Below are 27,287 nucleotides of genomic sequence, written 5' to 3' on the forward strand. Positions count from 1 at the left end.
AGGGGTAGTTTGGCAATTTAAAGTTTTCTTTTTTAAAAATTTGTCTTTTATTTGTTTTTGGAATAACACTTTTGAAGTACTATTGATGAAGTTATTCATGCTAATAGGTTTGTTATTTCAAGTTTGGATGATGGATGATAGACACAAATGATAAATGTATTCATTTTTCTAGGGGCAAAATGTAGACAAACACATTGTTTGTGCTCCTTTTATTTGTGTGAATTTCAAAGTTCATTCTCACTTAGACGTATACAAATGGTGGTGATGGGGTTACTTGTTCTTACCTATGAAGCATCCTCATGAAGCTATGGTTGCAATAAATTTTATGGGAAGAGTTGGGCACGTATAATTTTGAAGATTGTTGCTTTATGTTAAAAAGAATGCCTATGCTTTTATGTTGCTCTGTGATTTTAGACATTTATTATAGCAAACAAACAAGGAACTAAAAGTCAAGTCCTAACCGAATGACAACACCATTGCTGGTGCAAAATATTAGTACTACTTGGCCTAAAATGTTGGGCCCGTGCTTAGCACGGGCGACACTGATCTAGTATATATATATATAATCTCTCTTTATTTATGTGTCACTCTCTATTTGAGATATTGTATCTTTCAAAAACAATTACCATGAAGGATAAAATAGAAAAATAATTAGTAATTATTTTTATTTTGAACTTTTAAAATAATAATAATTTGAAATAACTATTTTTAAAATCACGATTGATAATTTCAGATAAAGAAAGTATATTCGTGCACATTCTCATATACCCCTTCGTATAAAATAATCAGACATGTTCTTTTCTACACATATCTTTAGAATATATTAATTAGAAGCTTTATTTTTACATGTTAAGATATAGTCTCGCTTCATTAAACTTCTACTCTATTATTAACCAAAAAAAAGAAAAATATTTACTCTATTGAGGTGTTTGTAATCTTCTAGAACAATCACTACTAAGGATAAAATAGAAAAAAAATCATTAATTTTGTCTTGAGCTTCTAAGACAACAAACAATTTCATACTTATCCCGTCTCAAATTATATATCATGATTTCTACAAATAATTATTGCAATACATAATTCATTCCTAATTTATACATATATTAGTTATAGAAATTTTATAAATTGTCAACCAAACATCGTATCAATTTTACATATCAATAACATATTTTTTATCTACCTACTAAACATATCATATAAGTTATTCAAAACTTAAAACATGTATTAATAATTTCTTATCTAGCTACGAAACGATCTCATAATGCATTTATAAAATTCAAGTCAAGCACTATTGATTAGCACTACAAACTTTCAATATATGATAATACATAGTACTATGATTAATTAACACTAATCTATCCATTAATTAATGTTACTCTTTATTTTGTAGCCAAACAAGACCTTTTCCTGTTTCTCTTCTTTCGCCTGTTCCATTCCGTAGCCCATAATTTCAAGAACTGTCTCCCAGTTTCTGGTATTCCGACCGGCCAATTAGCTGTTTTCCGGCGAGACCCAGATGGAGAAAGAGCCACTCCTTCCTTCTTATCTCATCCCCAAAGCATCACCCCACACATACCCATCTCCTATTTCCCTCTGCCCTTTACCGGAACACGATGAAATTTCAATCCCTCCAGTTTCTGTCCCTCTTACCCCTTCTGAACTCAAAGAACGCATTATATTTGGACCCGCTGAAGCTTCTGCAACTGCTATTGATGCTTTGACCTTGAACTTAACATCGCCAGACCATCCTGCTTCTTCATCTTCAACAAATCTTGAAACAGCTGATAATCAGAATTCTTGGTTGATTGACCCAAATTACCCTTCTTGGACGAAGAGCAATCTTCATAGGTCTAAAACAGCACCAGCAATGGCTGTTATAAATGATTTTGAACATTCACCTGTTTCTAAGCCACCCCAATTTGGGAAAATTTCAATTGTTGGACAAGGAGTTGCGCTTTTGATACTTTACTTGGCACTTGGGGTGGCGATATATTCCTTTTTTAAGGATCATTTTAAAGCTACTGAGACTCATCCCATTGTTGATGCTTTGTATTTTTGTATTGTTACTATGTGTACTATTGGTTATGGTGATATAACTCCTGATAGTACGCCTACTAAGTTGTTCTCTATCTTGTTTGTGCTTGTGGGGTTTGGTTTTATCGATATTTTGCTTAGTGGGATGGTTAGTTATGTGCTTGATTTGCAAGAGAACTACTTGTTAAGGAGTATTAAAAGTGGGAAATCACATGATGCTAGGTCTTATATAATTGATGTGAAGAAGGGGAGGATGAGGATTAGAATGAAGGTGGCACTGGCATTGGGTGTTGTGGTTCTTTGTATTGGGGTTGGGGTTGCTGTTATGCATTTTGTTGAGAAGCTTGGGTGGATAGATGCATTTTATTTGTCAGTTATGTCCGTTACCACTGTCGGTTATGGTGATAGGGCATTCCAATCAATGACCGGTCGTATCTTTGCATCCATTTGGTTGCTTGTGTCTACACTTGCAGTTGCTCGAGCCTTTCTCTACTTAGCTGAGGCCAGAATAGATAAACGTCACCGGAAAATGGCAAAATGGGTGCTTGATCAGGATATGACTGTTGCGCAGTTTCTTGCTGCTGATATCGATAATAATGGATTCGTGAGGTAAAAGTTTTCAATTCCTTTTGAAGTTAATGCTATTTATCTTATAAGTACTTTTTTAATTTTTTACTCTATTTGCTGATACTTGTCATAGTCACACACAAGGAATCTGTGGATGTGATATATGCTTGGGCTTTGCATTTGAATTTTGTGTCGTATATATTTGTCCTTAGACTCTAGTTGTTTGCGTCTGTTGGAACCTAAGCTTCTCAGCAAATTTAGTCAAGCTCAATCCTATAACTCTTCTAGAATATTAACTTGCGGATGAGTCCGTTCATTCAATTGATTTGGCAGAAAACCACAGATTCCTTGCAGGTTTTGGTTCTCTTGGAATTAACATATATGAATTGTTCTCCTTTCCCCCTTAATTTGTAATGGAAAGAGTGAATGAAGTAGCTATGCATGGATGCAACAAGATCCTATTTTTTTTAAGACTTGAATGCATTTCAGGTTTTCTGGCTGATATGCTTTCTTGTCTACCATCACACTTAGGGTACTGGATCCAAGGGGTAGTACAATCTCTCTCACATTAAAGAAATGGTAGGGAGGTTCGCTGTTCAAATTAGCTGAAACAGGAAACTAGTCAATGTTGAGAGTGGGTAGTGGTTCAGTAGAATCAATCGGTAGAGTATATATTAACTTCTTTCCAAGTAAAAGAGAATGCTTCAGCATCAAAATAGACGGAACAAATGAAATAGTGGATGATCATGTTAAGCTTTTATCTCTAAGGATTTATTTGTTAGCGAAGCACAGGACCCATAGCTGGTATTTTTAACTGCAGATTTCTTTCCTCTAATGATTTGCTCTGTGTTTGTTCTTGGCGTGCTTTTTTCAGAAGTTTCTTAATAAGCATAACTGAATAAAATTGATAGTTAAAGCGACACTAGATTTTGATCTGAGTTGTGGTAACCCTGGCAAGCTTATCTCGTTGATAGTGTTTGATCCCCATTGTAGCAAGATATTATTGAAGTGAAGCTTAGTGAACACGTGTATAAGACCGTGTTAGATCTACAGTCATTACAAATGGTTGCTTGAACCGTGAAATTGCCAGTTGTTTTTTTATTGATTTGTGAAGTTGCCAGTACTTGCCAGCCAAGATCCTGTCTGGCTTAATTTATCCACATTGGTCCATTTGGAATAGCCTTGTTTGAAAATGCATAATTACCTAGGCAAAATGTAACTACCTTTAACCTGATTAAGAGAAAAGATAAGTACATATCACATAGAGATAATGAAGGTCACTTTGGTGCACCTTCTCTGTTTATTTTGTTTGTTTGCACTTAAAGTGACCACACTGGACAAAAAACTTCGTTGTTGCTAACCCTGGTCATTTAAGTTTCGCACTTCCACTTCCACAACTTGTTTGTACTGTATCAATGGAAAACATTACTTACTGTCAACCTCCTCTGCATCAATGCTTCAGCAGTTGAAATCTTTGTAATGTTTGGATATTCAGTTAGTATTTGTCCTCATTTTTACAGCTTCCCGGATACATGCTAGCCTGATGAATTTATCATAAAGAAGTTACTAGAACTTGAAAGCATGTTCATTGTTAAGTTTAGGTGCAATAATAGGTATAGATTGCAGCCATTGTACTTGTAATTATACTAGATTTTAGTTAACAATTAGGGAAATTTTATCTTTTACATTCCATTAATAGAGCAAAATAATGCTAGAATGTGGTTTTGGTTTGATTTCTGTCTGCAGTTACTTACTTTCAACCTTTAGACTTGATTTAGTTTTGGTTAGGTCGGAAGGCATCTAAATTCATAGATATCTTTTTAGAAAATCTAAGGTCTACACATCCTGTAAGCTCCCCAAAATTTGTAGATAGTTACTGGTGGTTAATGACTCTTAACCTTAAAAATTCTTTCAGTTTATGACATGCACTTGTATGAGTTGCATACTTTTATTGCTTCGGAAGTTCGAATTTCATTCCCTTCTCTCATTTTTTGATTGGTTTCGTAATAAACACATTACCAATTAAAAAAAAGTATCGATGTAAGCACATATTAAGGGAATGCTGAGAATTACGCTACTTTGTACTCACTGCATCTTCTTGATAAAAAAAAGGAATGCTGAGAATGAGTACATCTAAAAAGAGAACTTTACAGTGTGTAAAGAACTGAGCAAGTCAACCATGGCTTCCAGCTCTAAATACATTGCCGTGTCGCTCCAAAAATTATGCAAAAATATACACTTCAGTTTAAGATCAACTACATTTTTCTTTTGGTCTTCAAAAACTCTACTTCTTTCCTTCCATATGAACCACCATGCCATAGCTGGGTAGTCCTTCATAGTTGAGTTTCCATATGATGGAGTCAGCAGAAGAAAACAGAGGGAGAACTGCTAGGAAGTCTCAGCAACCAAAACAATTCTTCTATTTCCTAATCATTGAGGTTTCTTCTGAAAGGGATTAACCACCCTGTTTGACTTGAAAACATCAATAGAAGAGATTGTAACAGTAGTGCCTCTTCTCATTTTTTGTAACACTACATTTCTTATGTTTTTCTCCAGTCATAGTAATGCACACATTCTTCATTCATCAATAGCTAGATTATATATTTTAATTTTCTCAGGATGAAATAAAAATCATTCCAGAGTACGTTGATCTACAATCCGCTCAAAAGAGGCACCAATTTAGGAGATTGGAGGATAACGCATAACATCCAGAGAAAAAAGAATTAGTCCAAAAGTCTTACCAGCATTTTGAGTATATCACTTGTTAAAAAGTTGTTTTGAGTTAGAATTATGCACACACCTATAGAGTGGCTGCTAGCCTGTCTCTTGTTAGATCATTGTCTGGTTCCACAAGGAACACGGATGCTGTTATTTTGTCCCCAAGGGCCCAGATGCGTAACATCCGTTTTATCGCATGATATATTTTTGGAATATGATTTGATGAATTAAGTCTTTGGACTTTTACAGAGATAAATGGCGACCAACAATTTCAAATGGTGGCATCATCAGAATTTTAAAACAAAAAAATGTTGGTTTCAGAATTTTAGCATGGGAGATGTAGGTTTTAAATTCAATAGAAAGCCCTAATAAACTTATGAAATGGCTTGTCCACACTATTCATCGCCGAAGTGGCTCCCTGCAAACCCTTGTACAGACGTCATTAGTAATTGTTAAATTAACCTGAACGTGCCTGCCATAAGTTGTAGCTACATACCTTGGAATAATAGGTATAAGGTGTAATTGTTATGAAACCCTTAATGATAGTAATAAGACAATAGAAAGTCAAAACAGATTTAGTGAATCCATCAAGTAGACCTACATTAATTGTTGGGGAGGAGCATATCGTCTATATCTAGAATATTAAGAAAGAGTACTGATTTAAAATAAAAAAATTAGAACCCAAAGCTAGAGAGATTCACCTCTCAAAATTCACTCACAAAGAGGTTTTCACAAAGTTTTCCCAATACTGAATTTCCTCACAAAATACTCATTATTCGGTTGTCTCCTCGAAGTGCAAGTTTTCTGCATATCCTTGAGAGGATTGAGCTTGTCATTAATATATAACAAGTAAATGAATGAACCATCATTCAACTTCCGGAAAAAGTGCAACTATCTTACATTCTCCTTAAACAACAAAAAATATATACTCAACATAAAGAAATTAATGCTTTCGTACCATTGTCTCTGAGACTGCTTTGATCCATACAAATATTTCTTCTTCAATTAATCAGTCTTCTTTTCCTTCAACTTCTAATCCATCTGGTTGTTTCATATAAATTTGTTTCTCAAGTTCGCAATGTAAGAAAGTTGTCTTAACATCAAACTGCTCCAATTCAAGTCATCTATAGTCATTGCACCCCTTTTTACCCATGGCAACCAAAACAATCGAGATCTAATAGAGTTACGCTTCACAACATGTGATATACTATCATTAATCCAATACTAAGTATCTGAATATAGCACCTTTCAAATTTTTCTTACCTTGTAGTTTGCATCTTCAACCCTTGAAATTCCTTCCTTTTTGGCTTAATACATACACCTAGCGCGTTTCCCCTAAAAGTTCTTGCGCATGAAGAGCAAAAAATTAATAGAATCTGAGAGAAATTTGATGGTCTAGATTAAATCAAATGATTCGATGGTTCAGATTTAGATCAAATGATTCGACTGTCTAACCCTTTTTTTTTCATTTCCATTCCTTTACTTTTTCCTTTTTAGTCGTCATCACCTTTACATTGTCTTCTTCATCAGAAACCATTCTCTCCTCCATCTCCAAGCCCAAGTTCTCAGTGCTCTGTGCTACAGAATTCAAGAAATAAAGAGAAGATGGTTGAGTTTGGATCCTTGGCTTCTGCCAAGTTCAGATCAGACACATCTTCTATTTTTCTTTTAGTTTTTTTTTGCTTGTTTTTTCTCCAATCTCCACTCAATGTGTTGAGCTATTAGGTTTTTTTTTTCTTTTGCTTGTTTTTTCTTTAATCTCCACTAAATTGTCTTGAGCTAGTGTTGATGGGTGTTTTTTGGTGAAGAAAGAGTGTTTGGAGAGGAAGATGAGTCTACAAATAAATGATACCCTTGTCCATCAAAGTAGGTCTGCCCTGATTACAAGCAATCATGATATCCTCACACATTTTAAGTTTTTCCAAGGTTAGGCAGCCTTTCCTTTGTGCAAATTAGGCTAGCTATTCCCTCAGGGAGTAATACTAGGACTTATCTGCTCCAACTGAAAGTTCTTTGTAACTATAATGACAATGATCTCTATAATGCTCTGCAGTAACATTTCCATGGTATAATGATGAACCCAATATGGACCAATTACAATGTAGCTTTTATTACTTTTAAGAATATGTTATTCACTACTTTCTCAAAACAAGAATATGTTTAACACTAAAAGGGGTTTACTGATGCAGCATACGGTTAGTAACTATTAACTCAAGAATCTACTATCTTTACTCAAGGGAAAACAAGTGTTAGCTAAGAATAACAGATGCTTAATTCTGAAATTGCTTGTTGAGGTTATATCTTAAAATTCTTGGAGCATTGTTCAGTAAAACTTATGTAACATCGCTAAGCTAACAACTTAAATGTGCTTCTTGTCTGAGGTCTGATTCCTTTTGAATACTCGCGAACTCTCATATCTTGGATAAAGGTTGGCATGTTTATCCTTATTTATCTTCATGGGTTTATGATCCTGCAAGGTTATGAACAAATCAAATACCTGGATCAGTTATTCACAGACAGCCCTAGCAATGGTTTCACCAATAGTGTTAGTTATAAGTATAGTTTTGGTTGTAGTAAATGTGATCTAGTTATTTACTTGGATGAGTGTCTTTTATTTTTCTGCTCTTAGTTTGAGACTATTTAGGACTTCAGGATCCATATTCCAGGTTCCAGGATATGCTAGATTGATTTCTGACCTGTGTCCCAAGTAAAAAAGTTCCAGTAACCTAACCACTTGATGTATACTGAGCTTGATCTCTAGTCAAGTAATACTTGAATAGATAGTTAATGAATCATTTTACCTATTATTCGAGCAAATAGGTAACCACATTCTGAAGGTCTGTAATATTCTTCATGCTCATTAGTCATTACTCAATCAATTTGGCAGATATCCACTGACGCATTTCAGATTCACGTGTAGGTCTCCCATTGTCCATGGAATCCTAGTAACTTTATTTAGTTTAGAGTTTTTAAGATCTGTGGAAAAGGGGAACATTTATATGTTATATGGACAGTCTGCATGGAGAGGAACAACAGATGTTTTGAAGGGAAAAGATACCCTATTCCGTATGTGAAATCCAGGTGTATAGAAAAGTTAGATTGTTGTTGTAGGGGATATTTCGTAAATAGCATGACACATACTTTGGACTTGTTAGACGGCCCTTTAATACTTGTTACTGTTTATGAAAAAAATACCTTATGATATAAAAAATTATTTAGTTGCATCTCCTGTTCTCGGAGTGGCCTTTCATGCCGAAAGTAAATACAGAGTTCTCGTGACATACAAACCCAGACTATTCTTTAGTGATTCAAGTGAGTTGTAAGAAATCTTTGTTTTTGCTTTTCTTGTTTCTTGAATTTAACTGGAGCGTTCAACTTTTCAATTTTAACTTGGAATTGTAAAATTATCTTAATCCTATTTTCCAGTGACTGCCATGAACATTTGTGCGAATTTATTTTGTTCATGATATTGCGTCTTTCTGTGGAGCTGGTAGCTTGAATTCTGCTTGTCTAACCCTATATTGAGAGCATAGCGAGTGTGTACCTCTATATAATTGTAAGGATTACACTAATGGTGTGACATTGTGGTCAATTAGATGGGTGCAAACCTTGGAGACAAGGTTCAAGTCCCAGCAGAGATAAAAGACACTAGGTGATTTTTTCCCCATCTATCTAAGCCCTAGTACACAGAGTTACTTGGTACTTGTACTGGTAGGAAGTAGCAAATTTTAAATATGTAACAATAGCTGGTTTAACTGGCTTGTTGGGAAGCTGAATGAGTCAAGGAGTTTTTAGACTGAACCTGATCTATTATCTTTAGGTGATCTTATTCTTTTTTCACTAAATGGGTCGCAGCTTATATGCCGTAGAGGTTCCTTTGTACCTCATATTTCATCCTCCCTCCAAGGCACAACATTATCCTATTTCTGCAGTTTGTTGGTTAAACTGCTCGTTCTTTGTTTGATCAACTATCGTAATTGCTTCTATCTTAATGTTTTCGCTAGTACAACTTGATTATTGAACTGTACCTACTGCAAGTTTGCACATACGCGTAGGTGAAAAATATGGCTATGCCTGCTTTTGCATTAGGACATGTGATGTTGATTTTGCATCTTATATATGGTTTTGCAGTAAATCAGAATATGTGATATACAAACTGAAAGAAATGGGGAAGATCACAGAGAAAGATGTAATGCTGATTTGCAAACAGTTTGAACGGCTGGACAGTGGCAACTGTGGAAGGATTACTCTCGGCGATCTAATGGAACACCACCATTAAACGTCGAATTTGATGCCTTCCTATTGGACATTAGGGAGAGGGAAAAAAACAGAAAAACAGAGTTGTAGCAGCATCTAGGATTGGCAACTGGACAGGGCTTGTCTAAATGTGGCCTGCTGGAGAAACTGGAAAGTTGAGTTCCCTAAGGGTGCTCCAATCCTTGCATATAGGTCAAAGTCCTAAAGTGCAATGGAAAATTTTGGAAAATGTCTTAATGGTGGAAACCTTGCAAAATTTTGAAGCAAAAGTATATTATTTGTAAATAACTACTTAAATGATAAGAATTTTAGAGGGAGAAAAAAAAATTGATTTTCTCAGTATGATACATTATTTATTTTGTAAAAAAGGTATCTTCGAAAATCATTTATTTAATGTCTCATTTTTCGCAATATTGGACCGAGTAGAGCTTAAAGAGAGCGACATGGACATTGAGGTTTCATATTGGCTATGTTTTTATTTGGACGGGCAACTATTTTAAGTTAATTTAACAAAAAAAATGCCCTCATTTCAAATTAGGCTCGCTGTCTCATTAAGGGCGTCTGGCATAAGTTACTGAAGGACGTGAGGCATAATTTGTGGAATATTATGATGTGAATATAAATTTTATGTCCAATGAAAATATTATTTGTCTTGACGGACTAATATTAAAGACCAACCCAACATAGGAGCAAAGATGCGAACAACCCATCGTCTATATTTATGGTATTTTATTTTTTTGGAGTTAAAATTAATTATTATTTTTTTACTTTTAATTTGATCAATTCTAAGAACGAAACAAGAGATGATAAATATTGTTTCTTATTAAATTAAGATTTTAGATGGTTTCAAATTAGTATTCATTTTTTTAAAATTGGGAGTTTGGTATCGCTTTAGGGCGTAACTAATTTGAATTCGCATTAGGAAATCTCACATTATAGTGGATTTGTGCAAAACACTCCCATCAAATGTGACTTCATAACCATGACTCGAATTCGAGACTTCTGATTAAGGAGAATAATTAGTATTCAATTTGTGGTATATCTATACTTTCCAGATAAATAACCCTTGTGAATTTTCATGAGGCATTTAGTCTTCAAAGACCTTGACTAGTGAACAAAGACTTGGATTAGAAATCTATTTTCTATACAATTCAAAATATTATAAAATGGACTATTAATTAGTCTATAGTGGAAATGAAGGTTACTGCACTTTGCACTATGACCTGACCCTCTTTAATTTTCTTCAAAAATTAATATTGAATTATGCTAGTTGATGGTTAATTGTCAACTTTCTTTTTCTTTATGTAAAAAATATAACTTTTCTTGAAAGTCTAAATTTAATTATTTTATCCTTGTTGGTGATTATAAAAATTATATTACAAAGTAATTATGTCAGGTAAACACAGAGTTTTGTTTCATTTAATATGTATTCATCCGTAAGCAGTCAAATTGATCACTGATCATATAATAAGAATCCTAGATTAATAAATTATTTGTTAATAAAAAATAGAGGAGAAAGAATGGTAAAGTAGTTAGAATTAGTCAAAAATATTCTAAGTGAGTCTAGCTAGAATCAAATCCTTCTAAGACCCTTCACACTTGAACCATTATTTGCTTAATTATAAAGAAACGTTACACATTTAGTCGTCAGATCATCAAAATAATTACATTCGTTAGTCAAGTATATACGTATAAATAAGACGAGTAGTACAATGTAACAGATATATATTATGTTCTAGTTCATTTTGTTTTTATACTTTTTATTTTTATTTTTTATTGTTTTTATTTTTATTTTTTGAATGAAGCATCGATCTCATGTTGTTTAAAAAATGAACATGTTGACTAATACAGAACATTCCAAGTGGAGTAGATAGATCTTGATGATTGGAAATATTGACTTTTGAGTGTTTTTTTGACTAGATGTAAGTTAATGAAATAATAATATTTATTAAAGTGAAAATAAAAAAATAAAATTGAGTATATGAGAAATGGGCACCAATAATGCGGCGTTAAAATAAATTATTTTTAAAGATTGTATACTTAATTAGTTGTAGTTGTTATTGAAGGGGTACAATCGTTAACTTATAAATGAAATTTACATAAGCATAGTGTCATTGTTTCATGTGTCTCAAATTCTAATTGCATTTAAAATAACTCATCATGAATTTTAATTAAATCTCAAAATGATTTTGATACATATATCATTAATCATAAATAGCTCTCAAGAAATTACAAATCTTCTTATATCGAGTTAGAAATATTCTGATAATTCAAGATTCATATTTCCAAAACATGGATAGAAACAAAGGGGGCAACTCTCGATCTGATCATCACATTCACCCAACACATGCATGAATATGATTTGGTTCTTTGTGTTTTTAGTTTTTGTTTTAGTGATTTTCAAAAAATATCAAAAAAAGAGAAATTTATATTATGTAACATGATTTCAATTTTTTTTACGAAAGAAATCTTAACTAGATCTTATCAATTATAATTTTAGCTTGGGATTAGAATTAATTTGATTATTAAGAGCCCGTTTGGATTGACTTAAAAAAGTAGCTTTTAAGTAAAAAATAAAAAGTCAAACTGAAATGACTTTTAAGTCAAAAAATAAAAAGTAGGGGATACCTACTTTTGGTTTCTGACTTATTTTAAGTCATTTTTGACTTATTTTAAGTCATTTTTTACCTTGTCAAACACTTCGTAACTTATTTTAAGTCATTTTTTTATATTTGTCAAACACTTTCAGAAGCCAAAAGCTGACTTAAAAGTAGGTTTGACCGACTTTTAAGCCAATCCAAACGGGCTAGTCTATGTAACTTCCAATATGGTGATTTTTTTTAGCCCTAATATGCTACACTTGTTATGCATTAGGGTTATTCCATTAGCTTCAGACACTAGCATGTGGTATATATAATTTCAAGAAAATCTACAAAAATCCGAAATATTGGGAATCTTTGATTATTTTTGTTTAAAATATAAATACTCCCGCTGTCCCTAATTACTTGTTCATTTTTCCTTTTATAGTTGTCTCTAATTACTTGTCCATTTTGACAAATCAAGAAAGAACAATTTTTTTTACCTATTATTCCCTCAATTAAATGACTAATTACTTTGAAAAATGTAGAACTTTTCATCCACTTCATAATTAATAGGGGTAAAATGGTAAACTCATTATGTCATTAATTGATTTCTTAATAAGTGTTTCAATTTAAAAGTGGATAAGTAATTAGGGACGGAGGAAGAGGGAGTATATTAGTTGTAAAGTATGAGAGAATTAGTCAGCTAAAATGATGGTGAAGTGGCAACAAGCACAATATTAGACTTTTTGTATATATGGTCTTGATTCTTGAAGTTGCTGCAATAAAACTTGACGTTGAATCTTGTCACATTAAAATTTTATTAATTTAATTATAAGTAATGGGTAATTTTGACTTCACTGCTTTCAAGTAAATAAGTTGGTCAACTATATTCTACTGGTATCTCTTGAATATATCAATGTTCTCGAAAGAAAAAAGTTAGATGAGATCATGAGTGATGTTTTTATTACTCCCTCCGAATCATTTTACTTGTCACATTTTTTTTATTTATACAACTTTTTAATATATTCTTATTTACTATCTTTAATTATTGAAAGCGTTAATTTTGTTCAATAAATATTTTTTCTTGTATTTAAGAAGGGTTTCCATATTAATAGGAAAGAAGCTTAATCGAAATGAATAATAATTTTCATCAATAACTCCAAATTGGATCAGTTTCTCCTTAACAAATAAATGCTTAGGCCAAAAAAGTTCCTGGTTAATGAAGAGATAGTTGGAGAAAGGTAACAAAATCATATAGTACTTTTTATTACAAAACAAATGAACCCGAAAAAAGATGAATTATTTTGAGAAAGAATTTTTGAACATCCTATAAAAGGCGGAAATTGTGCTTGTGAAAATTATCGAGTAATCAAAAATGAAAAAATAAAAATATAATTATTCTTAGCAATCACAATCTTAGAGCATGTGTATGTCATATTCATTTAGGTTTTCTATGCTAATTAGTCAATGTTTATTATCTCCAAAAAAAATATTAATATTAAGGATAAAATGAAAAATTATACTCAATTATATCTTAATTATTCAAAATGACAAATATTTTGGATCATCTATTTTAATAAAAAGATTACAAATAAAATAATCGGAAGGAAATACTAATTAACCCCTCCACCCCACCCCCACACACCAAGTTTTCATTGAAGAAAAAAAGCAACTATGAAGGGAAAAAAGAGGTGGGGTAATTCCCTCAAATTAGAGTCCATGATTATACATTTATATATACTTATACCTTTTGGTGGTCTTAATTTATTTTTTCTATTTTAGTAGTCTTAGTTTTAGTGATAAACTTACCTAAACATATTCAATCTTGACAGGACAGGACAGGAAAATAAATTATATTCAAAGAAACCCGCAATATCATTATAATTGGATACGGAAAAAGTAAAGGTAAGACTTTTTGTATATAAAAAATGAACTAACTCAAAAATAAAACATTATAATAATTCTCGCTATTGGAGTACTTAGTTTTATAAAATAATATTGGTAGGCTTTTTAAAATCTAACAAGTTTTATTTAAATTTACCTTGCTCTTTAAGCAGGGGCGGGACAATATTGATTATGAATTTGATCGAACTCAATAATTTTGGTTTAAACTCTGAATTTATAGTAAGAAATTTAGTGAATATGTATAAATTATTAAAAGAATTAGAATTTCAAACTTATAAACTTCAAATTCTCACAATGCTTCTGTTTAAAAATGCATGATTAGGTCGCAATTCGAATTTTGAGATGTGCAAGGATAATTACGCCTTGACCTAGTGAGTGAATTTTTTTAAAATTAATTAGCACCTCACATTCCCCTAGTTTGCTTTGGAGAGCTCAATGCAATCTTGTCTTAGAGGTTTTTGGTCTTTATATAAAACGTGACCAAAAAAAAAAAAACTTTGTACTTCAATGGTAAAATAATATGTGTAGGCTACTTAGAGTTTAGAGTAAAAAGGACTAAGGTTTTTTTTGCTTTTGTATTAAAACATAGTACTTGATTTTTTTTAAAATTATCCACAATACTTTTTGGGGTCTTTTAATTATTATTTATTTGAAAATTACATCAAGGGAGGTGGGAAATGGAAGCTGATGTTATGCTATTTTGATAGAGTTTGTACAATCCACCTCAATCGTGGACAGAGAATTCACCAAGTGAGCTAACTCTCAATTTTTTTAAGAGGATGTTGTTTAGCTTGGGCGATAAGCGATTATTTCAGAACTAAATGAGGATTAGCTTATATCATGTTTGTTAGAATTTTTTATTCCGAGTTTAGATATTTTCAAAATTATTTACACTAAAAATGTGATATAAATCCTTGTATCAAACACCAAATGGACATATTTGCCTCTATTCCAAAGTCCTTTCATCATGGTTAAAATTAAAAATAAAAATTCATTTCGTTTTCTCTAGTTAAATTGAACACATATTTTTTACTATACGACATACCTACGTGGTTCTTGAAACCACCCAAAGTGTAAGTATATAATTGTTGTTGTACTAGAATCAATTTGTTCTTAAGTTTAATTTATTGGTTCATTAATTGCTGGGGTAATTGATTAATTAATAAATGACCAATTAGGTTGCTGCACATTGAAGCTTTTTAAGTTTGAATTAGTCTACAACTACACCTTTTTTAAGCAACAAGTAGATTTTGATGTCAACAATTGGTATGATGAAGTTAGAAAGGCACCTTTTGAATTTAACTTTTTAGACTTGAATTTTCTATGAAAATGATCTATCATCATGCCCCTTTCTTTACCTTATACTATTTTTTTTAAATATAAAAATATTATGTCAACGTCTAAAAGATTCTTTTTAATTTATTTATGTTTAAAGTATGCAAACCTAACAAATAACCTGCCTGCCCCTTTCTCTTCTGTATTGATATAGACTTGCCAAAATATTAAAAAGACCATCTTTTTATGTCACATATAATGGACACAATTTATAAGGTCAACAATTCCAGCTTCTCTCTTTTCTTTTCTTTATTTAAAAAAAATTCTCAATTGATTTTAATATTATTCTCTTCCCAAGAATATAATGTCCTCCTCTATACCATAGGTCTTAAAATTTAATGATGGACAAACTTTTATAAGTAATAATAAAACTTTGTTGCTAATTTTATTTAATGAGAAATCATTAAAAAAATTTGATAGTAATGAGCTATTGATTAATGACAAATAATTAACAGTGAATGTTATAGCTAATTCCTTTTTCTGAATGATGTGATAGAGAATTCAGGAGCGTCGGCACGAAGAACTTAATTGAAAATATTATGCTATTTTCAATCACGCTTTCGATCTCGATTGAACCACAACTATCAAACAAACAAAAAAAGATGAAAAAAACAATAAAAATCGCCTAAGAATATGTATCATCATTAATATAAATTCAAGTATAAATATATATTTGTCACTTAGTTTTTGTCTGTCTGTTGATATATATGTCTGAATGTGCCCCTAAAAAAAAATGCCACACAACATAAGTGGAATAATGTCATACTTTTTAAGCTAGAGTAACATGTAGATGCCTTTGTCATTGAACTCAACAAAAAAATTAATTGACCAATCATTTCATTTCCCCACACTACTACATATAGACTCCACAAATTAATAATTGTGTGTGCATGTGTTTTTTAATATCTTCTCCTTTTTATAATAAGGATCATGCATGAAGGGGAATATAATTTGCAAGTGTCACGCTTTCTCAAAAGTTATAATAATTAATTAGCTCTTAATAATAGTAATTACGTAATTGATTAGGGTTCGATGATTGATTAGTCTCGATAAGGCTATAACTACACTCATAATATAATTAAGTCATATTTTCTTAAACAAATTGTGTATTATGCATTTGATAATCTGAAAATGACATATATCTATATTTATTTTTATATTCATTCCCTATAAATAATGGGGATGACGTGCTAATTTTTTAATCGATGGCTTCTTCATTTAGATAAGTTGTTGGATGAAGATGATTAATTAATGAAATATATATAGAGAAATCATTTTCTTTCATCAAATTTGTTCGGTCAATAATTCTTTTTTTTCCTCAGTTCGAAATCTGCATTATATTGAAACCTCGACTAAATGTGAATCACGCATTACAGAGCTCATTCAGAGGTGACGCTCTCAACAAAATTTTCTCCATATCCAAAACTTCAACTTAAAATCTCTGATTAAGGTTAGAGTTACGTTGTCTTACCACGGCATGACAATCCATGTTGGTCTTCTATTAATTCATTCTCTCACCCAAGAGAATGGGGTAGGTAAAATGGAGGAGTGGTTGGTTAGTAATTGGATTATGGCATCATGAATGAATCATCATGTATGTGTCAATTTTCTCCTCATGATACTCCTATTACTAGAAACAAAGGTTTTTTCTCACCAAGAATTAACAAAATTCATGTTATATATAAAATATGATTTTCATATCCATTTTTCAGTGAATCAACTCAATGGAATAACACATGGTGGAAAACATATTTTAAATACTAGGAGACTTCCTAATTTTTATATAAAAACCCAATTTTTTTTCCTTTACTCACCAATTCTATTAAAATATAGATGAAAACACTGAACATTTTTTAGTGAAAAAAATCAATGAATAAATAGTGATTTTTAGTAGCGTCCCTCTGATATTTTTACTTGTCCGTTAGAGCATGTGCGTTAATTTGATGATGTTCCACAAAGCATTTTTCACGAAATAGAATTATTGGTATTAGAATCTCTAGTAGTCAAATATATTTTGGTATATGTTTGGTAGGGTAACTAATTTGAGGACCAAAGCTAATGTGACAAATTCGATTTTTTATTCCATCTACAAAATTAGCAACTAAAAAAAATGAGGAATAATCGTTTTTAAAAAAAAGTGAAATGATATGTACAACATTATAAGACATGAAAGGAAATGAATATATGAGCGGACCAAAAAAATTATAGTTATCCATCTAATCGAACACGACTATTTCTAGTGGTAGAATTTATCGTATTTGATATTTATATCAAATTAATGAATGTAATATATTTTTAGTAATTTTTTAACTATGATTAAATAGTAGATATTTAATTTTGATTTATGACTTAATCATCATAACTCATATGATTTGATATAAATATTAAATATGAATAAATTTATTTGAGGCTTAAACTAGCTAACGAGGGAAAGAGCAAGAAGTATTTCAAATATATGCGGGCGGGTTGACTCTTAACCCGCCCCATCCACTTGCTGCTTTGTTCTATACTTCTATTGCCATCCTTTTGCATATATTGTTCACTCCCTACATTAAAAATAATTTTTAGCGATAATTGACTAATGATAAAAATTTAATTGTCACTAAATATGTATTTTTTGTGGAAATTAAACACTATTTATAAGTGTCTTTAAAACTTATCCAAATTAGCAATTAACTAATGCTAATAAAAAATTTAATATTTTTTATTAACATGTATATATATTGCTGCTAAAAACTATTTTTGTTTCTTTATCAAGATTTTTTTTTCCATTTTAAGGACTAGCCAACTAAATATACAACTAGTAAAAGTTGAATGGAGTTTGGCAAATTAGATGTCAAAGCACAAAAAGGGTGGGTAGATAAGATAAGGCAATACTTTTTCCAAGTCTTTTAACTTTAACTACTATTTGTTCTTTCCTTTAATTTTGACTATATATATATACACATTTTTTTCTAGAATTCATTGTCATTTTTGAAGGTGATGCCTAGGTTGTTTCCTATCTTAGCTCTCAATAATTTGTTTCCTAGTCTATATTCAACTCTCATAAAGTTACAATTATTTTTCTTTTTCAACTCATCATTTATATAATATAAAGGGAGACATTGCTACATGCATGTTATACATTATTTTTGCCTTTTGAATGTCTCACTTTTTTTTGTTAATCATCAACTTTAAAAGTTTATATTCTCACTTAAACTAAAATAATACATGAATTTGCATATAAATATTCCTAATTTTTTTCAAGAGGTTAAAATTGGAATATAATTTCACATCTTCCATATAAATTAACCATGAGGACCTCATGGATTCTTTCAAATTGATCTTGTATATATACCGGTCATTTCCTTTCAATATTTGCTAGGTAGGTACATGATGAAAAATTGGAATAAAACAAAAAGGGGATTAATTTGAATTATATTATGTCAATTAAACATTGATTAGATTGAGAACAAGAATTAATACTACCACTATTGCTACATTGAAATAATACAAGAAAAAAAGTCAACATTTCAACTCTATAATTATACTATAAGAAAAGATTCTCTTCTACTAGGTCTAACTTTGGTCTATAATAATATTTCTAGTGGTAGAATAAAATTAAATTTGTACCTAACTTAATCTAACCCTAAGAGTTTATTTCGTTTGGGTATGTCGGACTAATTAATAGATAGTAGCTCTAATTTTTAACAAATAAATTGTAGAGATAAGATTAGGGTAATAGCTAAGGTGTACAAATTTATTCCGCCCAACCTATGCATGCCACATTTGGTGATATAGTAGCGAAAAAAAGACCAATAATCCATTCGATAAGAAATCAAGTTCTATTATTGGTCCGCTCAAGCTATGCTTGCCTCGTTTAGTGATATAGTAGTCAAATAAACACCAGTAATCTGTTCAAGTATAAAATACATTGTTATTAGAAGGTAATACATCGTATAGTAATACAAGAAGCCAAATCCTATCATAATATACTAATTAACAAATATAAATTATAGAGATAGGATTAGAGTAGTAGCTATGGTGTACAGATTTGCATGACACACGCACCCAAAATATACATATTTTTTTAATTTTAAAAAAGGAGATATTTTTTAATTTGATAAAATATAGTCACAATCTTGCCGCAATTTTAGCGGCATTTGTACTCGAGGATATTTATCTCATTGGATTGAGTAAAGAAATGGAACAGCATTCAACTCTAATCAAAGAGGTCAATTATATAATTTAATTAAATTAGTTGAACATAAGATTATTTAATTGTAAAAAGAAGTGCTTAGGTAAAGGTCAAAGAAAGAGTTCTTTTTTGTTTGTGTATAATATAATATTAATTATTATACAAAGACAGAGTCGTAAATTATGTGAATTATTTTAAGGGCTGTGTTTTTACAATATGAATTGGTTTACTTGTTCTTTGTTGTTTCACTTTAATTAGGAGAATATAATGTCTTATGTGGTACAATATTTTAATTCTTAAAGCAAGAAAAATATTTCGATATTTATCAAATTTAATATGTCGTATGAAATTTTTGTAACTTTATTGATTGATTATCTAAATTTTTACCTTGTTGATGAGAACTGAGAATCAATTCCCCTCTTTACAATCAATCTCTTTCTCTACCCCTTGGACATTGGTGAGAGTCAATTTTTACCTTATTTATAATTCAGTCGAATGACTCGCTATTTACCATAATTGAAATTGAATTTTTAAAATTTCGTATCGACAATGTTCTTTCATCTTTCAAATGGTGCATCATCAAAGTCAAATTCGTCTCGCACATTTGATAATTCTTACTATGGTGTGTTAATGGTTAGATTATATATTTTTCAAATCGATTAATGTTTTTAGCTTCATTTTTTTTCTTCAATTTTTTTTATACAATTAAACTTCTCATGTGCCGCATAATTATGAGAATGCCTACCCACGACAAAAGGAAAATAAATACTTTAAATAGCATGCTAACAAAACAAAAAGGAATAATAAGGACCCCAAGGACTAACTAAAAATGAAATGTGGTCCTTAATTTTGATTTTCAGTTATTCACTAATGTCTATATTTCAAAAACCGGTTTCATACTTCAAGTCACTTTAATCTATACATCTTATTTAGGACTTTGAATTAACCTCAAATTATTTGTAGTTACGTAAATATAGAATATCTATACCTTTTTTAAGACTAGAAATTTCATAGTAACACAATTATTGATATATAACTTGTTTTAGACTATAAAACACGTTTTTTTAGATGTAGAGTGCATATATATACTAGGGACAATCTGCCTATTGATGAGTATTATTTAATTTACCCATTAATCACCGTATATTATAAAGTATTATAAATCGGTAATTTTTTGTGGGACTATTTAAAGTATCATAAAGTTTCATGAACAACAAGTTATATTCCAATCGATGAAATTATGACAAATTTCTATTGGAAATTCATGTATACTCGTTATTTTTGACAGAGAACATATTCTAATCAATGACATTACCAACGAATTTCTATCAAAAATCCATGTATACTTGTTATTTTTTTAGAGAGAACTTATTCCAATTGATGAAATTATCGACGAATTTCTAACGAAAATCTATGTATACTTGTTATTTTTTTACACAAAATACAATCGATGAAATTACCGACTAATTTCTATCAGAAATCCATGTATATTCGTTGTTTATTTTTACAAAGAAGTTATTATAATCCATGAATTTTCTGATGAATTTCTATCAAAAGTCTATGTATACTCGTTATTTTTTTCACAGAGAACTTATATATATTCTAATCTATGAAATTACCGATGAATTTCTATTGAAAATCCATGTATGCTCATTATTCTTTTACAGAAAACTAATTTCAATCGATGAAATTATCAACGAATATCTGTAGGAAATTCATATATAATACTTGTTATTTTTATAGAAAACTTCAATCAATGAAATTATCGATGAATTTTTATCAAAAATCCAGACATACTTGGTATTTTCGATGGAATTGATGGCCGACGAATTTTATCGAAAATCCGTACATACTCGATATTTTCGACGGAATTGATCGGAAAAAATCGTAAAAGTATACTACTAACAAATAGACGGAGAAGGGCGGCCTGGAAAAAGACTAAATCAAACGTACGTGGTCCAAAAATTAAATTTTATGTGGCTAGCACATAATTTTAATTTGTTTCATGTATTCAAGTCACCATTATAATAAATGTTGTCCACTCAATATTATCTTAGCTTATTCTTGTTGGCAATTTTTCATCCTCTTATCTAGGATATATACAAAATTATACTTTTTCTTGCGTGTCTACTATTCTTCACTAAGCTGAAAATTCTACACCATTAAACACCTTTAAAAGCTAAGGCCTTTTTGCACTATAAAAAGGAACTTATATTAAAAATTTCGACTTGTTTGATTGAAAGAAAATAAGAATATATTTTACAAATAAAAAATCGAATAATTTTCCACAAATAATTTGAGAGACCACAACAATCCTTCCAGAAAGAAAAATGATCATAAAAGGAAATTACGTATATCTTGTGACTATCAATTTCACCTTCACTTTTTCTTTTTAACGTTTTTAGACAAAAGTATTGAAAACATCAGTTTTATCTTCAAATTATTGACAGTCTTAAAATATCAGTTTACTTGACTAACTGAACTTAAATACATCCCGATCTTATAACATGGGTGAAATACATCCCTTAATTCTCATCAAGTTTAGGGGTGTTTTCAACACTTCTCTCGGCTTTTTATTAAGAGTCACATGCTTCCACAAGAGTTTGAGACCACTTGTTATGTCATGTGACAGATTAGAGGTATATCTAAGTTTAATTAGTAAAACAAAATGTATTTTTAAGATTGTTAATAGTTCGAAGACGAAACTAATAATCTACGGCAAACGGTGTTTTCAGTACTTGTCTCATATTTTTAGACAGCTCTCAAAATATAAACAGTAGATGGGGACATGGGGCTGCTCCTCTCTTAAGCATAAGTCTCAAGTTTAACCCCTAAATATAAAAAAAGAAGAAGTTTAATTGAAAGAATTTTTTCATGAATGAGGCTCTATCCGATATGAGTTCAAAATAATCGACCTCCGGTACAAATATCACGTGAAAAAATAAAATAAAAATGATAATATGATTGAACTTGATTTCTACTAATCCAGCTAATCAATATCTATGCTATAGAAGCTTATTATAGGGTAAGATGGAGATGGAGTGGCGGTACAGCTCTCTCTTCGATAGAGACATTATTCTCATAACTCAAATCTAGTTTTTTTAATAAACGTTATAATTATAAAGAGGTTTGACTATATACATTAAAGCGAGATAAAAGACACGTGACGGTCACATGGTGGAAAAATAAAAAAGAAAGTGACGTGGGTTGGGAATGAGTATAAAAAGACAAGAGGGACAGCTAGGGGGAAACCACATAACAGAAGCCACGTGGGAAGTACATGTGTCGGCTACGGTCAAATGCCGGTGATAAGTAGGGACACGTGTTTCAGTATATAAGTTTCCAAATGGCCCAAATGTTTGACTGAAATTACAAATACTCACCCATAAATCTTTACTAATTCTATTTTTATTTTTATTTTCTGTTTGAGCCTCCGTTGACTTTCTTACCCCTCATTAATGTTTTCAAGCTCATTAATAGCTTTTTTCTCACTTGTTTCATTCATATATTAATAAAATAATTTCATATATATATATTTGAAGAGCTAAAATCCCATGGTCATTTATAAGCAAAAATGTCGCTACCTGATGAAGAAGTTGGGAAGGCATCAATTGTCTGTGTGGTGTTAAATCGAATATAGTGGAAAAAAGTTCTAACTAATTAATATTCACTTTGACCCAAAGCACAAATTCAGCGGGGAAAGGATATAATTTAGCGGTAGTCTTTTATGAATAAAATGAAGTTTTATTTATTTAAATAAATAAATTAAAACAGAGTCTACCAAATCAATTCTCCTATTAATACTAATGTATTTCAATGTGTTGTGTTTGTTAATGATGGAGCTAAATTTTTTTATATTAAGGTAATTCAAACTCCTTTTATTTTTATTTTTATTTTTATTTATCATATTTAAATTATTTCTCAAAAATCAAACAAAACCTTGCAACTTATACTATTCTTCGTATATTTGTTGAATTAATTTAATTTACTCTAAATTAAACTGACTCACGTGAAACAAAATATGTCCAGTAAAAACGAACGAATGGAGTATAAAGAAATATATAATAGATTCACAGTCTCGTGAGTATTTTTTTTTTGGTGTATTTGTAAACTAATTATATACGTACGAGTACTGAATGTTGAGATATGAGAATATAATTGTGTTGAACCAGTCAGATCGCTATTTAAATATATAATATTATATGTATATATCTTAAATTTACTAATATATCGTTATAGGACTTTTTATTATTATTTATGTGGTTTCTCTAGATGTTTACATCTAAATATTAATTGAGTACCTCTTCTTATACGTTATCTTGCGTAAGAGTCAATGAGCAGAATGTTGTTGAAATTGTCAGAATATTTTTTTTCATTTTAAATTAAAGCTAATTATTAACATGTATTTATTCATTTAATTAATTAATGATTGATTATCTACCTAGCTTCCATTTTAACTAAACCACGATATATATTCTATTGAATCAAAATTCGAATAAAATGTTCCAATTTGCTTTCCATAAAGTATGTATATATTGTTTGTTCACCAAAAAGAGACAAGACACTTAGTTTGTAATGGTGACAAATTTGACTACATTTGATTTGAAGTGTGGAAGAGTACTAGATAAACACTACAACTAAACTAAATTACTAAAATTTTAATCATCACATTTAAAATATTTTATTTTGTCTATTACATATATCTATAAAAACTATATAATCATTTTCTTCTTTTTGTATATATGGTCCCAATAATTCCAAAAGCTTAAATTTGCAACACGAAGCATGTGGTAAAACAAAACGGAATACTATAATTTACCATACACAATATTTCAAGAAACAAAAAAAAAAATATTCCTAAGATAGGAACAAAGAAGGAAACTGCTTATTACAGCTAGATGTATATTCGATCTGTCTCAATTTATGTGACATTGTTTGATTTAACATGAAGTTTAAAATAAAAAGAGATTTTAAATTTTGTAACCTAAAACGTTTCTTGATCATTTGTATGACTATAAATAATTTCATTAAACGCAAATAAAAAACTTTAAAGTTAAATTATTTTCAATTATAATAAATATACATTATTAGTGAAACAAACTAAAAAAATGTGTCGCATAAATTATGACGGATTCCTTCTTAGTGACAAATGACTAGACCCTAAAAATGGACTTAAAACTTTGTCAAATCTTCTTTACAAAAGTGGGGTCGACATCTATTTTTTTCAAAACTTATATATAATCTCTCATTCTACCATTAAGATTTAAAATACATTAAAAATAGACCTTAGTTAGCTCAAACCAAGAAAGAAAAAAAGAGAACTTGTCAAAGTTTAAATACAGACACATTATCAACCTCTTGTCAAACCCCATCCTCCCCACCCCACCCCACCCCACCCCCAACAAAACAAAAATCCCTTTTCTTCTTCTTCTTGTTCTTCAATATGGGTGATGAACTAAGAGATTTGTACTATCATCAACCATTTCAAGAAGATATTAGGCATGATTCTTCAATGGTTCAAAATATACACATGCTTGATCCTTCTTTTATGAGCTATACTAGTGAGTATTTACATGGATCAAGTAGTGATTATATTACTAATAATTCACTTGGAAAACCCTTTGGATTTTCAACACCATCTCCACTTTCTTCACTTAAAGATGATGATATTATAAAACAAGACCATGTGGATGCTAATGTTAATTATATTAACAATAATGATGTTGTTGGAGGAGGAGGAGGAAGTGAAACCCCAGTTACACCAAACTCTTCAATCTCAAATTCTTCATCTAATGGTGATCATGAAGATTCTAACAAGAAAGATAAACAAGTCAAGGATGAAACATTAGAAGATGGTGAAGATGCATCCAAAAAAGAGTAAGTACATATTCAAGTTTCTAAAGTTTTCTTTAATTTTATCTCTTTTTTACCCTCATTTGATTTATTTTTTCATTGAAATTATGATATGTCTAGGAGTAAAGCAAAAAAGAAAGGAGAAAAGAAGCAAAGGCCACCAAAATTTGCATTCATGACAAAGAGTGAAGTTGATCATCTTGAAGATGGATATAGATGGAGGAAATATGGACAAAAGGCTGTTAAGAATAGCCCTTATCCAAGGTGATTTTTTTTTTTTTACTCATTTTTGTTGTAAGAATTCATAAAACCCTAAAAGAACACACTTCTCTTACATCAAGAATCCATATAATTAAGGTAGCTAGTTAGTCAAATCTATTGGTATTTAACTAGTGATTTGATAACAAACTTTCTTTTCTTTTAGTCCACATGGTTACCTACTAGTATGAAGATTGTGTTCCCACTTCCCACTTCCCTAAGTTATGTTCACATTTTCTTGTTCAAGAATTAAGCTTAGATTCAAAGATGTACACTAGTCAAATCTTATTATTCTATGAACAATCGAAATTTCATACTTGTGTCAGATCCTTCTGATAATCTTTTGATCTATCTCTCAATAATATCATGATTTTCTTCTTTTAAGAAGTATATATATTACATAATAGTAATAATGTTTTTTTTTTTTTTGTAATTGTAGAAGCTATTATAGGTGCACAAGTCAAAAATGTCAAGTGAAGAAGCGTGTGGAGAGGTCATATCAAGATCCATCCATTGTTATCACAACATATGAAGGTCAACACAACCATCATTTACCAGCTACTCTCCGCGGTAGCGTTGCAAGAATGTTGAATCCTTCCATGTTAGCACAACCATCACCATTAATGGCACCACAAGCAAGTTTTCATCAAGAATTCATCATGTCACAAATGCCTCAATTTTATGGACATGCCAATGCTTTTGCAAATTCCTCTATGTATCATCATCAACAACAGATGCAGCTACCTCATCCTCATCATGATTATGGACTTCTACAAGACATGGTTCCTTCTATGTTTAATCTTAAACAAGAACCATAAGGCTTTGAGCTCTTATTAACCCTACTTGAAACTTTTAATTTATTTATAGCTACTTAATTTTCTCTCCTTTTTTTTTGTAGTAATAATTTAGAGATATTATAGATGGACTCTTCCTTAAATATCTCATGTATTATTAATATATATATATTTTAGTACTTCACCATCATATATATACTATAGTATCTAATTTCTCTTCTTTCTTGAGCTTATATATAGATGCATGCCCTTTTGAATTAAGGTGGATTTGATCAACATTAAGGTTATAAACTAAGGCATGTATATATCATATATATAATTCCTTTTGATCTTGGATTAACTTGAATCATCTTATATATTCCCAAGCTATACGTGCATATTCTCATGTAGAGATGGCAAGAAAATGCTATACAACACATGTACGACGAGAAATGAATCCAGGGTTATGAGTGAGTTCTGAATTTTAGAAAAGACAGATTACTAGATCTTCGATAAATGTGAATTTCCTAACACATATACAGTTTTGACCAAATTATTTATACATAACTAGAATATCTTAAAACATATTTTATAGGCTTATAGCTTAGCTTGAGAGCAGTACATTTTATTGTTCTAGTAAATTTCTTCCTTGCATTTTGCTCCTATATGACATTATTTTAAGTATAAATTATAGGAACCACATCTATTATAAGTACTAAATAACATCATATCCCTTCTAGTTTTCTATTTACCAAAAATCCCTTAAAAATAATGTTTGCGGGATACATAGCGTTGTGCACGGGATACATGAGTAAAATAAGGGATTTT

General features: G+C 30.6%; 2 protein-coding genes across 2 annotated transcripts; both read left to right on the plus strand.

The window, feature by feature from the left end:
* Positions 1–1,330: 1,330 nt before the first annotated feature.
* LOC102593047 (two-pore potassium channel 3-like) lies at positions 1,331–9,647 on the plus strand. Its single transcript, XM_006355541.2, has 2 exons — positions 1,331–2,643; positions 9,451–9,647. The coding sequence occupies exons 1-2, from the start codon at positions 1,517–1,519 to the stop codon at positions 9,596–9,598; spliced, it is 1,275 nt and encodes a 424-aa protein (XP_006355603.1). The 5' UTR covers positions 1,331–1,516; the 3' UTR covers positions 9,599–9,647.
* Positions 9,648–24,857: 15,210 nt separating this feature from the next.
* Positions 24,858–26,643, plus strand: LOC102593379 (probable WRKY transcription factor 71). Its single transcript, XM_006355542.2, has 3 exons — positions 24,858–25,452; positions 25,549–25,692; positions 26,126–26,643. Exons 1-3 carry the CDS (start codon positions 25,019–25,021, stop codon positions 26,502–26,504), a joined length of 957 nt encoding a protein of 318 aa, XP_006355604.1. The 5' UTR covers positions 24,858–25,018; the 3' UTR covers positions 26,505–26,643.
* The last annotated feature ends 644 nt before the right edge of the window (positions 26,644–27,287 follow it).

Source organism: Solanum tuberosum, unplaced genomic scaffold (assembly GCF_000226075.1).
Source record: "Solanum tuberosum cultivar DM 1-3 516 R44 unplaced genomic scaffold, SolTub_3.0 scf00204, whole genome shotgun sequence".
NCBI classification, from domain to species: Eukaryota; Viridiplantae; Streptophyta; class Magnoliopsida; order Solanales; family Solanaceae; genus Solanum; species Solanum tuberosum.

Coding starts and splice junctions, on each gene's coding strand:
- LOC102593047 (XM_006355541.2), top strand. CDS start 1,517: ATGGAGAAAGAGCCACTCCTTCCTTCTTATCTCATCCCCAAAGCATCA. Junction 2,644..9,450: donor GATAATAATGGATTCGTGAG/GTAAAAGTTTTC, acceptor ATGGTTTTGCAG/TAAATCAGAATATGTGATAT.
- LOC102593379 (XM_006355542.2), top strand. CDS start 25,019: ATGGGTGATGAACTAAGAGATTTGTACTATCATCAACCATTTCAAGAA. Junction 25,453..25,548: donor GAAGATGCATCCAAAAAAGA/GTAAGTACATAT, acceptor TGATATGTCTAG/GAGTAAAGCAAAAAAGAAAG. Junction 25,693..26,125: donor AAGAATAGCCCTTATCCAAG/GTGATTTTTTTT, acceptor TTGTAATTGTAG/AAGCTATTATAGGTGCACAA.